Source organism: Hyperoodon ampullatus, assembly GCF_949752795.1.
Source record: "Hyperoodon ampullatus genome assembly, chromosome: 2".
Lineage (NCBI taxonomy): Eukaryota > Metazoa > Chordata > Mammalia > Artiodactyla > Ziphiidae > Hyperoodon > Hyperoodon ampullatus.
This window is the reverse complement of record NC_136915.1, coordinates 4439586-4454883: the sequence shown is the minus strand read 5'-3', so window position 1 is coordinate 4454883 and position 15298 is coordinate 4439586. Positions and strand designations below refer to the sequence as shown.

Below are 15298 nucleotides of genomic sequence, written 5' to 3'. Positions count from 1 at the left end.
GCGAGGCGAGGCGAGGCGTGCGACCCCTGCACAGACGCTCGTGTCTGCTCGGGTTTCGTGGGGCAGTTATGGAAAAGCGGTCCTCTACACCTGGAGGGGGAACCGATTTCACGGAAAAACGCAGAAGGAGGCACAGATGCTCCTCTCCAGCTCTGCGACCTCGTTTCGTTGGAGCCCCTGCTGCGTGCTGGAGTGGGTGTCAAACCTCTGGCCGGGGAGGAGGCAAGGAGGCCAGGAAGGCGTGTTTCCTCCTTTCGAGGAGCTTCTGGTCTCATGGGGTCAAGAGATGAGGGCGTGAAGGCTGGTGTGGGCCTCCGTTTCTTCATCGTGAGGCTGAGTTGTGTTAGGCGATGGCCCCCGTTCCTTCCAGTTCTCACTTTCCAAGAATCCTTGTTTCTGAAAATACCGTTCTCTGCCGCGAAGGCTCCAGAGAGCAGCTTCCTGTCCATCTGGATGGAAGGGCGGGAGCTGGGGTCTGGTTACAGCCCTGAAGCCCCAGGCGCTGTGAGCTGCCCGTGAGCTTCCTGCCTCCCCGCTCAAAGAACCTGCTGACACCCATCCCGGAACTGGTTTGCTCCTGCCCGCACTGGTCCCCTGAGCAGCTGGGGACGTGTGTGGCTCCCGGCCCCTCTTCTTCCTGAACTGCAAAGCATCTCGCTTGAGAAACCCAGCCAGCTCTACAGCCTGCGCACGTCCTTCCCTACGAACGGACCGGTGCTTGGGGTTGTGGTGCCCCGTTAATCAGCTTTTGCTTCCCCTTTGGTTGCGATCATTAGGGGCACACACGACAGACGTCCCCTAACGGTGTCTGGAGCGTAATTCTTCAACGTCAGGAGCGTGAATTCTTCTGTGTTAGCCTCACCCCTGCCTGCAGCCTGGACTCCTGGGAGGAAACCGACGCCCTCCAGAGTGGTTGTGGGCCGTCAGAGGCGTGACCTTGCCTCGTGTGGACTCCGGCGAGGCCACCACGTCCCACTGGGAGGGGCTCGTGCGTAACCGCTGCCACCTTTCCCTGCTCTCCATGGCATTTGGGGCAGGAACACGTGCGCCCTACTTCCCCCGTTGCCTGTTCAAAACAGGGAAGGCATTGATTCTCAAACAGCAGTAAGCAAACTTAGTTGTGACCTTCTCCAGTTCCCTGACACAGAAGTAAGACGTGGCCTCGTGGCCGGGCAGCCCTTCCCCCCGGCTCCCTGGGCCTGGGCTGCCCCGGGGCCGGGGGAGCCGCATCCAGCTGTGCCCGAGGGCTCCGCCAGATGCCACCTTTGACATCTGTCATTAGAAACCAGTCGTCTTCACTCACTGTGCATTGATTTCCAAAAACCTTTATTAGCTACCTTAACTAATATTCCTCTGCCCTTGGTCCCGGTTCCCAGAGACCTGCAAGTACATTTGGAGCCTGAAGGAGAAGAAGCCAGGCAGGTCTCGGGAGGCTGTCGCTCAGCCGGCTCTTAGAATAACTCCCCCTGTAATTTGCAAACGGTGGGCTAGTGAAAATAAGATGGACTTACTATCGTTCTCTTAATATAGGAGGCCGGCACCCACACTCCTTCAGCTGGGATTAAATATAGAAATGGGGGCATCACGAATCGCCCCCCACGGCGCAGTCGGTGGCGCTGGGCTCTGAGCTGCCAGCGGCTGCTTTGGGTTTGCAGCAGGTGTGAGACCCAGTCAGCCAGGCAGGCCCGGGAAAATAAAATTCAGCCTCTATTTTTAAGCCAGTCAACGTGTTGTCAGTACTTTAAAAACAAAAACAAAAGCAAACCTGTAAGCAGTTAAGTGTTAGATTGCAAAATGTCTCTGGTACCCGATGTTTATCTGTATGTTAGTGGCCAAGCAAGTCTTACTTTTTTCCTTCCCATAATTCCTGAAATGAACGCAGTATCCAAGGGCAGCAAATCCTACAGTTTTGTTGTCATCTTTTTTTTTTTTTGCGGTACGCAGGCCTCTCACTGTTGTGGCCTCTCCCGTTGCGGAGTACAGGCTCTGGACGCGCAGGCTCAGCAGCCATGGCTCACGGGCCCAGCCGCTCCGCGGCATGTGGGATCTTCCTGGACCAGGGCACGAACCCTTGTCCCCTGCATCGGCAGGTGGACTCTCAACCACTGCGCCACCAGGGAAGCCCTGTTGTCATCTTTTAAATGGCGAATCTCGGGTAGTGAGAGCAGCTCACGACAGACTAATTTGCCAGAGTTCTTTTCCCATCGTCAGCGGCACCTATCGTATCTAAATGGGAAGGAATTGATGAGGTTTTTCAGTGGGAACCTGGAAAGAGGCATTTTTGAGAAAACTCGGATACTTGATATTTTTAATTACAGCGTAAAAAAGTGAAGGGGAGAAGGTGACTTCCAGTGTCAAAGAGGGCTGGTGGCTCCCTCTGGCAGGACAGAGGGCCCAGCTGGGCAAAGTAAGAGGAAGAGCAGTTACCAACCAGGCAGCTGCGTTTCTGCTTGTTTTTGTTTTTAAACAAAATTTACTTTTCTCAGTGGACACATTGATTGTAATGTCTTGTGTCTACAATCATAGATAAGGGTATCTTGTGATAACAGTCTTTCTTTACAAATGTCATAATGGGATGAGATTATGTGGATTTTATCGTCTGTTTTCTGCAAGGGCCGTTTTCTTTTAGCAACAGAGAACAAGAATGTCTCTCTCAGCCCAGACCCATGCAGCGATGGGTCCAGGGTTGTTCCTCACCGGGAAGAGGGAAGAGGGCTCGTAATCAACATTTAATTATACAGGCAGACCTTGTTTTATTGCGCTTCACTTTATTGCGCTTCACAGATTTTTTTTTTTTTTTTTAACAAATTGAAGGCTTGTGGCAACTCTGCATTGAGCAACTCTGTCCAGCACCCGTTTTCCAACAGCATTTGCTCCCTTCATGTCTCCGTGTCACATTTTGGTAATTCTTGGAATATTTCAAATTTTTTCATTATTCTTCTATTTGTTATGGTGATCCATGATCAGTGACTTTGGTTGCAACAGTTGCTGTTGCAAAAAGATTACAACTCACTGAAAGCCCGGATGATGGTTAGCATTTTTTAGCCATAAATTCTTTTTTATTTAAGGTATGTACATTGCTTTTTTAGACATAATGCTATTGCACACTTAATAGACTACAGTGTAGTATAAACATAACTTTTATATGCACTGGGAAACCAAAAAAATTCGTTTGACCAACTCTATTTCTAAATTCCCTGTATTGCAGGGGTCCGGAACCGAGCTTGCAGTGTCTCCAAGGTGCCTGTAATCTCGCTTTTACGAGATCAGTTCCTTTCCCTCTTAGTAGCCGCCAGAGTCCACTTTGCACACGGGACCCCAGAGGGCCCAGTTATGCTTCACGCTTCTCCGTTGCATTTGTGAGAACAGACTCGGGGCCGCCGGGAGCTGCGGGCACAGGTTTCCGCTTCCAGCGCTGACCCCGTGCTACCCGCACGCCAAGCGGGGGGCCAGGAGCCCCGACTGTAGAAGGCCAAACACTTGAGTTCTGCACAAGTCTAAGTTTTTCCCCCAGAAAGGTTTTCCGTGTAGCGAGCCCTAAAATCTACCGTGCTGTCACTTCCCACTGACCCCACCGTGGTCCCCGGGAGGTAGAGATAACGGAGGTGGGTGGAGATGGTCCAGGTGAGACCCGCCTGGAGCTCCTCTCCTTGTGGACCAGACCTCCTGTCCCTCGGTGCTGGGATTCCTCCTCAGCCTTGCCACCAGCTGCCCGTATATGACTGTCCCAGTACCTGGGATCAACCCCGATTTGGGGTATCATCTGATAGTAGACTCGTGTGGTGGGGTCACGTCTGCCCCCTGACCTGGGCACTGGGAGGCCGGGGCCTCAGTCCAGGAGCCGTCACTGTAACCACTTGTTTCCTATGGGTCTCAGCCAATCGCAGTTCTCTCCCTGGTCTCCCAGCTCAGATTTGTGTGCTGGCTCTTGGGGTCGGCAGGGGGCTGTCTCTTCAGGTGTGAGATGAATAGTGATTTTGTCATTAGACACGTCCCCTAGCAGCTCACCTGGCTTTTCCTGGCCTCACCTGGACTAACTGTGATTGTTACCCAAGTTTGGGCCCTGTGACTCGCTATTGGAGCTGCTTCCCAGGGTCGATTCAGCGTTCCTTTGGTCCCTGATTCACTTACTCACTTGCAGCCCTTTCTGAGCGCTGTGTGGCAGGTTCTGAATTGGTCAGGACACGGGGACAATAAGGCATGTCCCCACCCTGTGCCAGCTTCCGCGTCACGTGATGTGATGGTCTGGGGGTGCCACACTGGGCTGATGGGGCATCAGACAACAGGAGCTCAGCCAGCTGCTCACGTTCCCCCACCCCACCCCGTGTGCTCTGGGCTCAGAGCCCATCCTGGCTAGCACATGCTTTGGATCCTGCAGTATATTTAGTAACAGTGAAGTCCCTCGTGGAACCTCTACCTGCCTTTAAAAATTTTTTTTTATTTTTTATTTTTGACTGCGTTGGGTCTTGGTTGCAGTGCGCGGGCTTCTCATTGCGGTGGCTTCTCTTGTTGCGGACCACGGGCTCTAGGCGCGCGGGCTCAGTAGTTGTGGCTCACGGGCTCTAGAGCACAGGCTCAGCAGTTCTGGCACGCGGGCTCAGTAGTTGTGGCACACGGACTTAGTTGCTCTGCGGCATGTGGGATCTTCCTGGACCGGCGATCGAACCCGGGTCCTCTGCGTTGCCAGGTGGATTCTTAACCACTGCGCCACCAGGGAAGTCCCTGCATTTTGGATAAATGGGGCAAAACGCTGGTTGAAAGAGCTGATTATTACTTGTTCCATTTAGTCTTCCATTCTTCGCTTCTGCTTTTCAGGACCTACAAATAAGGGATTAATTGTAGGTACTTTCTGTGTTCTAAACATTAATCCCAATATAAATTCTTTCTTTCTGACCTCCAAGCCACCCCACCCCGATGACACCGCCCAGTGACTTGGGAGCTCTGGATCCGGGACCCCCACCCTGCACACACGGATGTCGCTGCCACCGCCACCTTTCAGCAGGAACTTGAGTTCTCTTCTCCACAGTCCTGTCTTAGTCTCAGTACCGTGGGATCTGGGTCGAGAGGCGTCGTGGCCTCTGGTGGCCTGTGGTCAGGGGCTGGTCCCCGCCTCTGCCCGAGGGCGTGAGCCACGGATTCGTGCCTCTCTGTGCCTCTGCTTCCTGCTTTGTAAAACGGAGACAATAAGAGCCCCTCCCCCTCCGAGGCTGCCGTCCAGGGAGGGCCAGCACTCATTCATTCGTTTGTTCATTCATTTGTTCTTACACTCAGTATGTGCTAAGAGCCTACTATGGGGCCGGCCCCGGGGGGCATCAGTGAACAAGGACAGTGTCCTTCCAGCCCGAGGGGCTCTGAGCCACGCGCTGGAGCGTTGCCTGCGCCTGGACCTCCGTAAACGCCCGCTGTTTTTCGTCTAGTTCTCTGCTCCCACCACCATCCTGCACCAGACTCCAGTGTCACCTTTCTTTGTTTTTCTCTCGAAAAAAATCTCTGGCTATCTCTGTCTCATCTGTTCCCAGAAGGACGCTGATGTGGCTGAGTTCGCTGGTGTCTCCATCGAAAAACAGGACAGCCGCACGTAATACGCATTCCGTCATAAATTTCTAACATCCTCTGGTTAAAAGGCTCGCAACCCCCCCTCCCCTGTGACACATGCATGCAGGTTCTACCAGAGTCCCCTCTGTCTCTTCATCCTTTTCTTTTTTGGGTACGCGGGCCTCTCACCACTGTGGCCTCTCCCGTTGCGGAGCACAGGCTCCGGACGTGCAGGCTCAGCGGCCATGGCTCATGGGCCCAGCTGCTCCGTGGCATGTGGGATCTTCCCGGACCGGGGCACGAACCCGTGTCCCCTGCATCGGCAGGCGGACTCCCAACCACTGCGCCACCAGGGAAGGCCTCTTCATCCTTCTTGCATTCAACTGTTTCAAGACTCTGGATCGGCCTTTTCTTAATGTAATAAATTATCGTCTTTGCAGCTGTGTTTCACGGCAAATGCAGCCGACCCCAGACACTGAATGAGCTTTGTTGGTCACTTATCGCACTTGGAGTAAGTCTACGGGAAACACCTACTGAATTCAAGCCTCCAGCTCACACCGAGTCCTTTCGAGAGTGGGAGCACTTGTCCAGCTGCTCTAACAACGTGAATTTTATGAGGCAGGTCAGCCTAGGAGCACTCAGTCTGGGCTCTGTCACTCCCTCTAGGAAACAAACACACACGCACGTGCACACACACGCAGGCGTAAACACGCACACTGACCCACGGCCTCATCCGCAGGTGGTGTGTGTCGCCCTTGTCCAGCGTGTTTCCTGGTGTTCTGAGACATTTCCCTTGTCTTTCTCTTTCTGTTGATATTTACCCTCTAGACCACAGCTCTCTACCCAAAGCCCCGAATGAAACCAGGGTGGAGGTCAGCGGTGCTCACGAGCCCCTGAGTCTCTGAGCTGTAGCCGCTCAGCTCCTGTTCGCTCCGCACGGTCACCTGCGTGTCCCTGCTGCCACCTCTTCTAATTTGCAGATGCAGAGCCCAAAGCTCGGAGGATGATCTGCCCGCTCAGGGTCCCCAGCCAGGCGGGGGCAGGGAGCGCTCAGGCCCAGGCCATCCCAGCTCTGAACCACCATGTGGGAGGGACAGTGCCCTCCCCCGCCAGGTGACCTGTATGCTGGCCTGTGTTTTCACCTCTTTGGAGCCCCAGGCCGGTGAGGGACTTGGCTGCTAAGCCAGCACTTGCCCTGCCTTCATCAAGGCCCCTCCCTCACTGTGGGTAGAAAGGCCAGGAAGGACTCGTGCTGGGCTTAGGCATGGCTTCCCGGGTCCATTTCCAATATGACTTAACCCCCAGAGCCTCCTCGCAAAGCCAGGTGTTACCCCTTGTCTCAGACCTTGAGCACCAAGCCGCTTGAAGCCCGGAGCCTCCCTGCCCTGCCAGCTGCCCAGGGTTAAAACCTGGCACCGGTGGTTCTGTTTTCTGCCAAAGAGCCTTTCCCCAGCCTCTCATTTGCACTCTCTTTAGAATTGGACCTTGTGTGACTTTGAGCCTCTGTTGAGCAGAATGACATGACGCAGTATCTTTGAAAACACTTTGAGCGTGGCAGGTGCCAGCTAACTCTGCCCCATTGTCTCCATGCTTTATCGTCATTGTCAGGATCTTGCATGAGAAAAGTCATGGTAATAGAAGCATAATTTTAAAATCAACAACCCTAATGTTTTTTTTAAAAAACTTTTTTATGATGGACATGCTCAAATATACACAAAGGTAGAGAGAAGAGTATACCAACCCCCCAGGTATGCCTCTCCCAGACAGAGGGCCCCTCCCTGCCTCCCACGTTCCTTTTAACTAGTGTCTTCTGCTGTAGTATCTGTACGAGGCCTCTGGTCCATTACAGACGGGGCTTCTGTCCTGTTTTTAGTTTATTGTATTTTGTCTCCCCTTCACAGTAAAGAGAGTTTTAATTAATCACCAATGTTTAAAAATTGGTAGATTCCTCATAAACTGGTAGGTTCCAGGCTTCTCTTGAAATATTGTTAGTCTGGTCTTGCTGGGGCTGAGGGACAGTAGGAGGGGCCAAGCAGCAGCTGTCCTGTAGGAGGGTCCCCGCCAGCTCTCCTCGCTGTCAGCTGTCTGGCGTCACCTGCCTGGCCCTGCAGGCACTGAAGTCCACGAGCCCCACCTGAAACATGGCTCCCTGGGAGCCAGGGTTTTATGAGCCTGCCTCTCTCTGCATTTTTAGAAATCATTCTGTATCCTTGGGTGAATGTACATAACTTTTTTCTTTTTTTTTTGGCTGTGTTGGGTCTTCGTTGCTGTGCGTGGGCTTTCTCTAGTTGTGGCGAGCGGGGGCTACTCTTCGTTGCGGTGCGTGGGCTTCTCATTGCGGTGGCTTTTTTTGTTGCGGAGCACGGGCTCTAGGCGCGCTGGCTTCCATAGTTGTGGCTCACGGGCTCTAGAGCGCAAGCTCAGTAGTTGTGGCTCACGAGCTTAGTTGCTCTGCGGCATGTGGGATCTTCCCGGAACAGGGCTCGAACCCATGTCCCCTGCATTGGCAGGCGGATTCTTAACCACTGCGTCACCAGGGAAGTCCCCATAAGTTTTAAGACTTCTGATAGTTATCAGGTAGATCAGTATCATTTTGCTGCTTTTATAGGTCAAAACGGTTGAATATTGGCCATTTCATGTAGTTTGACCTAATAAAAGATATGGTTCAAGGTTTTAAATATAAGATAAGAAGAATACTGTGTTGACCTTGGTGGGGCAGGAACGGGGGGGTGGAGGGTTAGCAGCAGGTATGCCGTCCTGATCCCGTCAAGTAAGGGGGCGCGAGCAAAAGAAAACGTCTACGGCCTGAGGTTTTAGACACCTTGGCCCGACAGTGTTCTTTCAGTCAGCCCACTTGTCTAGTTTTGCTTATTTTCTTATATAACAGCTTTATTGAGATGCAATTCACATGCCGTACAGCTCTCCCATTACAAGTCATTGATTTTTAGTCTATTCAGAGTTACACAACCGTCACCACGATCAATTTTAGAACATTTTCATCACCCCAAAGAGAAGCCTCATAACCACATTAGCAGCCATTCCCCACTTCTCCCAAATCCCCTATCCCTGGGCAACCATTAGTCTACTTTCTGTATCTATGGATTTGCCTATTCTGGGTATTTCATATAAGTGGGATCCTCCAATATGTGGTCTTTTTTGTCTGGCTTCTTGTTGTTAAGGTTCATCCATGTTGTAGCCTGTGTCAGTACTTTGTTTCTTTTTACTGCTAAATAATATTCCATTGTATGGCTATGCCACATTTTCCTTGTGCATTTATTGGTTGGTGCACAGTTGGGTTGCTTCCATTCTGGGGCTACTATGAGTAATGCTCTCATGGGATCAAAAACTCGTGTGCAAGTCTTTGCGTGAACGCATGTTTTTATTTCTCTCCGGTGCACACCTAGGAGTGGAATTGCTGGGTCACGTAGCAGCTCTGTGTTTAGCCTTTCGAGATCCTCCCAACTGTTTCCAAAGCGGCTGCACCATTTCCGTCCCCAGCAGCCGTGTAGAGGGTTCCGATTTCTCCACATTCTCACTGGCGCTTGGCATCTGGCTTTCTGATTGCGGCCACCCTGGTGGAGAGTGTGACAAAGCTTTCCTGGCAGGATAGGATGCCTGTAGAGGTTAGGAGAACGGTCGTCACTTTGTCAGTGGCCTAGAACCTCAGCCACAGTCATCTTCCAAAGCTCTCAAGGAAGCCAGGTTTGCGGCCCTGCGGGTGGGAACGGGGGCATCGTTTCCCATAACCTGTTTCCAGGATGGGCAGTAGGCTCCCCTTCCCCACGTCTGACCTGCCGCCTGCCCTCCTTTGCAGGGGTCACCATGAAGCTCATGGACGAGGTGGCCGGGATCGTGGCCGCACGTCACTGCAAGACCAACATAGTCACGGCTTCCGTGGACGCCATTAACTTTTACGACAAGATCCGAAAAGGTAAGAGAACTCCGCCGACAAAGAGGGGCGCTGCCTTGGCTGCTTGGGTCCCGTGTACAGTTAGCTTTTGGTTCACCCTGCCTGTCCCGGGCCCTGGCCTCTGCCCATCTGCCAGGACGCAGGAGCCAGAGCCTCAAGTCTGCCTTTGGTGATGCATCTGTGAAGTTACGGTTTGCCGGTTTGACTTTTCGGTCTGGTAAATTCTGTAACTCAGATGCGATTGGGGCCTTTATCCTGCTGAAGAGCCGCATAAACTCGTCCTCTTAAACTGCCCCAGGCACGGAGCCCTGCGAAGACCCTACGCGCACAGTTGCTGCGACCACTGCCACCAGATCCCGTGGCGGCACGTAACCTCTCTGGAGGGGGCACAGGTCACCCGTGCCGTACGCAGTGGCGGGGCCAGAGCAGAGAAGCCTCCGGCCCTGTCCTCGGCCAGCCTGCCTGCACCCTGCAGGGCAGCGCTGGTGGTGGTGGTTTTCCCGACCCTGAGGTCCAGTCCCAGCCCCGCCCAGAAACAAGACGGTTCCCGTGCTTGTTTCACATTAATGCTCCTCTGAAGAGGTACAGTGACTGTCCCCTCCTGGCACGTGGTGATTTCTGTCTGTCGTGTCTTCTGAGATGAGGCCGTGCGGCCCCGGAAAGCAGCCCTTCACCGTGGGGTCGGGGGTGTCCGGGCTGCAAGAGCCTGACTGGTTCTGAAGGAACCTCACCAGGAAGGCAGCCGTTGGAAAAGCTGAGTCAGACCCGTCCCCAGGCCGTGGCGGGGACAGAGGAGAAGGAATGGAGGCTGACTCCTTGCCACCGGCCTTGAGGGGCGCCGCTGAGCGGGGCAGTGCTGGGTCCAGAGCCACAGAGGCCTCCTCCGGGCTCCGAGGCCCCGGCCTGGTCCCAGCCCGGCTGCGCGCTCTCTCCTGCAGACACGCCTGTCAGTTGAACGCCTGAGTGCTGGGGACAGAGCGTCCTGGGATCGGAAGGGTGAAGGGGTGCCTCCCCTTCCTGGCCTAACTGAGAGCACGTCAGTCTGACCCACGCTGGATTTGGCGTGCTTTTAGGGGAAGGGTGGTCTGCAGCGCTGCTTTCCTCTGCTTTGCAGAATCCCTTCCCAGCTAGTAGGCGATTGCCTCAGACACAGAGCACAGTGTCATTTTAGGATTTGCCCAGAACAAGTGGATCTTGTCTGTCTTGGCTGGTCCTCCCCGGGCCTTGGTGCTGTGTGTGGTGGTGGTGGTGGTGGTGTGGACGCTTGGGAAAGGAAGACTCCTGTCGTGCCACGATCCCTGGCCTCTCCTTTTCTGGAACTGCTCCCCGGGTAAATGACTGTGATCACAGCTCCACTGTTAAACACGACTTCAAAACCCACTGCGCAAAATGCGCTTACGTTCCACAGAGCTCACTTGTTCAGTGTCTCCCGGGTGCCCTTTGAGCACCGCCAGCTAAGAAACAAAGCGGGCCTCCCTCGAGAGCCCGCCAGACTTCTCAAGGTCAGCCCTGTTGGCGAAGGTGCTTTGCAGTTGAGGGAAGCTCCCAAAGAATGAAAGTCGACCTTCCTTCGTTAGAAAAAAGGAGCCCATGAAAGAGCCCTCACCTCCGACACTTCACCCTCAGTCCCTTGTGTGACCAGAATTACCTTTCAAAGAGGTAAAGGAGGGGCCGCGTTGGTTCGTTTTGAGCGGAGACAGTGAACCCCGGCTGGAGGAGAGCGCTTTTTCTAGGGGCACGTTGAAGGGCCTGGGGGACGTCAGGGCTACGTGGGTGCAGAGAGGACTTTGTTTCTAAAATGTTACTCGTTTTCCAAAGCACAGAAAGGGACCTCCATTTTCACCAGTCGTACTTTCTGGCGGAACATTCCACCGTGGATGGAGTGAGAGTGCGGGGCGGGCTGTGGGCTCACCGGCTACCGTCTATGGCGCCAAACCCTCCGCAGGCCCCCCATGCGCCTCGTGCCGTCACAGCCTTGGCCTTGGGCCTGTGCGGCCTGGGGCCCCAGAGCTGGGCCTCCTGGCCTGGGGAGCCCCCCAGGGAGCAGAGAGATTGCTTCTGTTTTCTCAGGTCACATCTTGTTTTGTGTATAGAGGAATTTGGGCCAAACTGAAATAACAGTTATGGAGTCCCCTGGGGCCGGTGGACAGTGTCACACCTTATTTGTTGTTTTCCAAGGAGTGTCCCCGCTCCTCCACTCTCCGCCCTGCGCTGTGACTCCAGCGAGGAGCCCGGCCGGGCACTGCCAGGCTGAGGTCTCTGTTCTGGCCGCCTCACACACCATGTCACATGCCATGTTCGATGCCAAGAGCCAGAGGCCCCTGGTCCCCCCCACGCTGTCCTCTCCTTTCTGGGGAAGCACAGGGCGAGGCCGGCTGCGCCTGGGGTGACCCCGTGGGCTCTGGATTCTTGGCACTGGGCATTGGAAGCGTGTCAGACACCTGGTGAAGGGGTGGGGATGACATTCCCGGTGGCTCTGCTTTGATTTTCTGATGCCAATCTGCTGAGACAGCTGTGAGCCCGCAGGGCTCTCCGGGGCACAGCCTGCGAGCTGGGCTGGTCCCTGGCCTCGTGGTTCTGCTCCAGCGGGAGGGGGCTGAGAGGTGAAGCCGCCTGGCTGCGCCCAGTCCTGCTGGTGAGGATGCGGGGCAGTGAGAGTGTGTGTGGGTGTCCCCGGGCGGCACAGCCGTGACCACCACCTGGGGGCTCGAAGCACAGCAGTGTGTTCCCTGCCGGTTCTGAAGGCCAGGCGTCCGCGCCCTCCAGAGGCTCCGGGGAGGATACCTCCTGCGTCCCTGGGCCGTGGCCCATCCTCCGTCTCCCTCCCGGGGCCGCAACCCGCCTCTCTTCTCTTCCTCTGTGACTTATGAGGATGCTTACGGAGGACCTCGGGCCCCCCTGGGTGATCCAGGAGGCTCCCGTGTCAGGTCCTTAATGACACCTGCAGAGACACTTATTCTGAATAAGGTCACATTCTTGGGTGCTGAATGGACTGATTTTTGGGGGGCCACCGTCAACTCACTACAGACGCTTTCTTTTCTTACAGTTTACTTCTTGTAGACACAAGCTCACTTTCTCTTCTGCACAACTGTAGGTGGGTAAAGTCTCTTCTGTGCCCCGAACCGCCCTTTCCCCGTCCCGTTGCCCACATGGATGTGGGTCCTGCACTGGTGATCGCCAGCCCAGAGCAGGAGCAGCTCTGAGGGGTCCAGAGGGAGGTGCCCCACTTCTGAGACAGGCAGTTGCACAGGGGGGCAGCCGTGGGACCTGACTCCAGAGAACAGCCCCCCTAGGGCAGAATTGAGAGGCCGTGTGCTCCCGGCATGGGGACACTGAAGAGGGACCAGTGGCTTTCCTCCAGGTGGCAGAAGAAGGAGCCGAGAAGCAAATGTGTAGTGATGACAGGAAAGCACAGTGGTGTGGACCAAAAGGGGTCACACTTCTTCTTCTGGGGGTGTAGAATTAACTTGTCCCTAGGTCGAGGGTAAAACTTAGCACAAGGACTATTTTTTACGTCATGTTATTTTCATGGAAAAGGTGCCAGCAGGTGGTCCTGGGTACACGCAGGTGACTGAGCAGGTGGGCCCCCTGGGATGTGGCCATCGTGTAGCAGCTGTCCATGCCAGCGCCCGGCCTCATCGGGCAGTGCCCACCCGTCCTGTTGGGGAAATCCTTAAATGTCACCCTGGTCACATCCCACCTCTCAGACACACACCTGGGGGTCCCCTCCCTTCCCCCACCCCACCACTCATGAGCAGCCTCGTCCTGGCCCTCCTGGGAGGGGTGCCCCTCACCCCCAAGGCTGCTGTGACACAGTGGGGGAAAGCCCAGGAGTTACTGTGCGTTGCCAGCCGCACATGCCGTCCGTCTGAGTTTCCCATCATCACTGTTGTTTGAATTTTCACAAACCAGTGATTTAAAAACAAAAAGCATTGTTTTATAGTTCCCAGGGTCAGGTGTCTCAAAGAGGTCCACAGGCTGTGATCCTTCTGGAGGCTCTAGGGGAGGGTCTGTTTCCTTGCTTTTCCAGCTTTTAGCAGTGCCTGCATTCGTTGACTTGGGGCCCCTTCCTCCAGCCTCTGCTTCCGTCACCCCATCTCCTTCCCCTTGCTCTGACCTCCTGCCTCCTTCTTATAAGGACGCTTGAGGTGACAGGGGACCTGCCCGGATAATCCGGGATCCTCTCCCCATCTCCAGGTCCTTAACTTAATCCCATGTGCAAAGTCCCTTTTGCCACGTGAAGTAAGGTATTCACAGGTTCCCTGGGTTAGGGCGTGGGCATCTTTGGGGGCCATTATTCTGATGACCATAGGTGGTGTCTTAGCAGATGTGGTATGACTTTATGACTTACCCATTTCAGCATATTTCATTAGGAAAACAGCTGGAATGGAGAGGAAGCCAGGCCCTTGGGTTGACCAGCTTCTTCAGGTCTAAGGCAGGAAATGCTTTGCTCTATCTCCGTTCAGCCTCTGGTGAAACTACTCCCTCAGAAGGACAGTCCTTTGTATGCTTTCAGCCAAACGCCAGCCTGGCTGTGGCCTCACCTGTCACTCGGGTGGGGTATCTGTCAGGAAGCCATGCCTGCAGCTTAGCAGCCTGAAAACATAGCCCCAGAAGGTTGGAAGATGACTTTGAATTTCAGCCACGAAGGGTGTGCGCTGAGAGGGGGGCCTACCACACCCGCACTTACGACACAGTGGGGGCAGCCCACAGGGGCGGGGATGTGTCCTCTCACAGGGTGGCAGGTTTGCTCTTACCAATCAGATTCCTCTAGGACGCCGTCACTCCCGGCCTGGACCACGGCAGGCCCACCTCTCTTACACCCTTGCCCCCCGCCCCCAGACCAGCCCATATCCACGGTCTTTAATGCTGGTGACCTGTTGTTCTGATCACGGCCTCGTTGGCTGCCCATGACACACCAGGTTCAGCCCAGCCCCTCTGCCGGCACTGGAAGTCCGCCAGGACTCGCCCCTCTTTCCACCAGGGGCCAGCGGGTTCGGGGTCCTTGGCAGCTGTGCACAGAATCACACTCAAGCCGGGCAGTTGAGGTGAAGGAGGAGCGCTTTGTCCACGAGCCAGGATTGTGTAGGATCCCAGCATCACAGGCCCTGTGACCCATCAGAAGATGGGTAACGGTGTGAGGCCGCCTGCCTCACTGGTCCGCGGCCAGCAGTGTTCTGAGCACCCTGTGCTGGTGGGGGCAGGAAGGGGGGCCCCAGGCGCCCGCCTTATAACGGGGCTGCCAGCATCACTCAGGGCAAGCTGATGAAGCCCAAAGACCTGAACTTACTTCCACTTGCTCCATTTCTGAACTGTTTTTTAACTGAGATGCTAAAATGCTAAGAAAAGTTAAAAGGGGAAAATAGTTGCCTTTGATATAGTGGTTTTGGAGGCCTTGGGTAGGAAAACCTAAAGCTGACCTAATCCTCTTACGGAGAGCTAATCTCCCCAGACTCTCAGGGTGGGAAGGGAGGAGTCTCTGGAAGATGCTTTGGGTGTGTCATGTCAGAAATGCTGAAGTTAGGTCCCCACGGTGAGCTACAGCCACCCCCCACCTCTGCAGGAGACCCTCCAACACGAGCAGAAAGATAGACAAGATGAAAAGAAAGAGGGCTATATACCAGATGCAGGAATAAGATAAAACCCCAGAAAAACAACTAAATGAAGTGGAGATAGGCAACCTTCCAGAAAAAGAATTCAGAATAATGATAGTGAAGATGATCCAGGACCTCAGAAAAAGAATGGAGGCAACGATCGAGAAGATGCAAGAAATGTTTAACAAAGACCTAGAAGAATTAAAGAACAAACAGAGATGAGCAATAAAATAACTGAAATGAAAACTACACTAGAAGG

The 15298-nt window shown here is 54.4% G+C and overlaps 1 protein-coding gene across 1 annotated transcript in view; it reads left to right on the top strand.

Annotated features, from left to right (window-relative positions):
- ACOT7 (acyl-CoA thioesterase 7) overlaps window positions 1-15298 on the top strand; it is a gene marked incomplete at its 5' end in the record, with an annotated part of 94414 nt that overhangs the window by 49530 nt on the left and 29586 nt on the right. The window contains one exon of the mRNA XM_079697964.1: window positions 9350-9466. Coding sequence (XP_079554090.1) covers window positions 9350-9466 — 117 coding nt within the window. The remainder of the gene's footprint in view (window positions 1-9349; window positions 9467-15298) is intronic.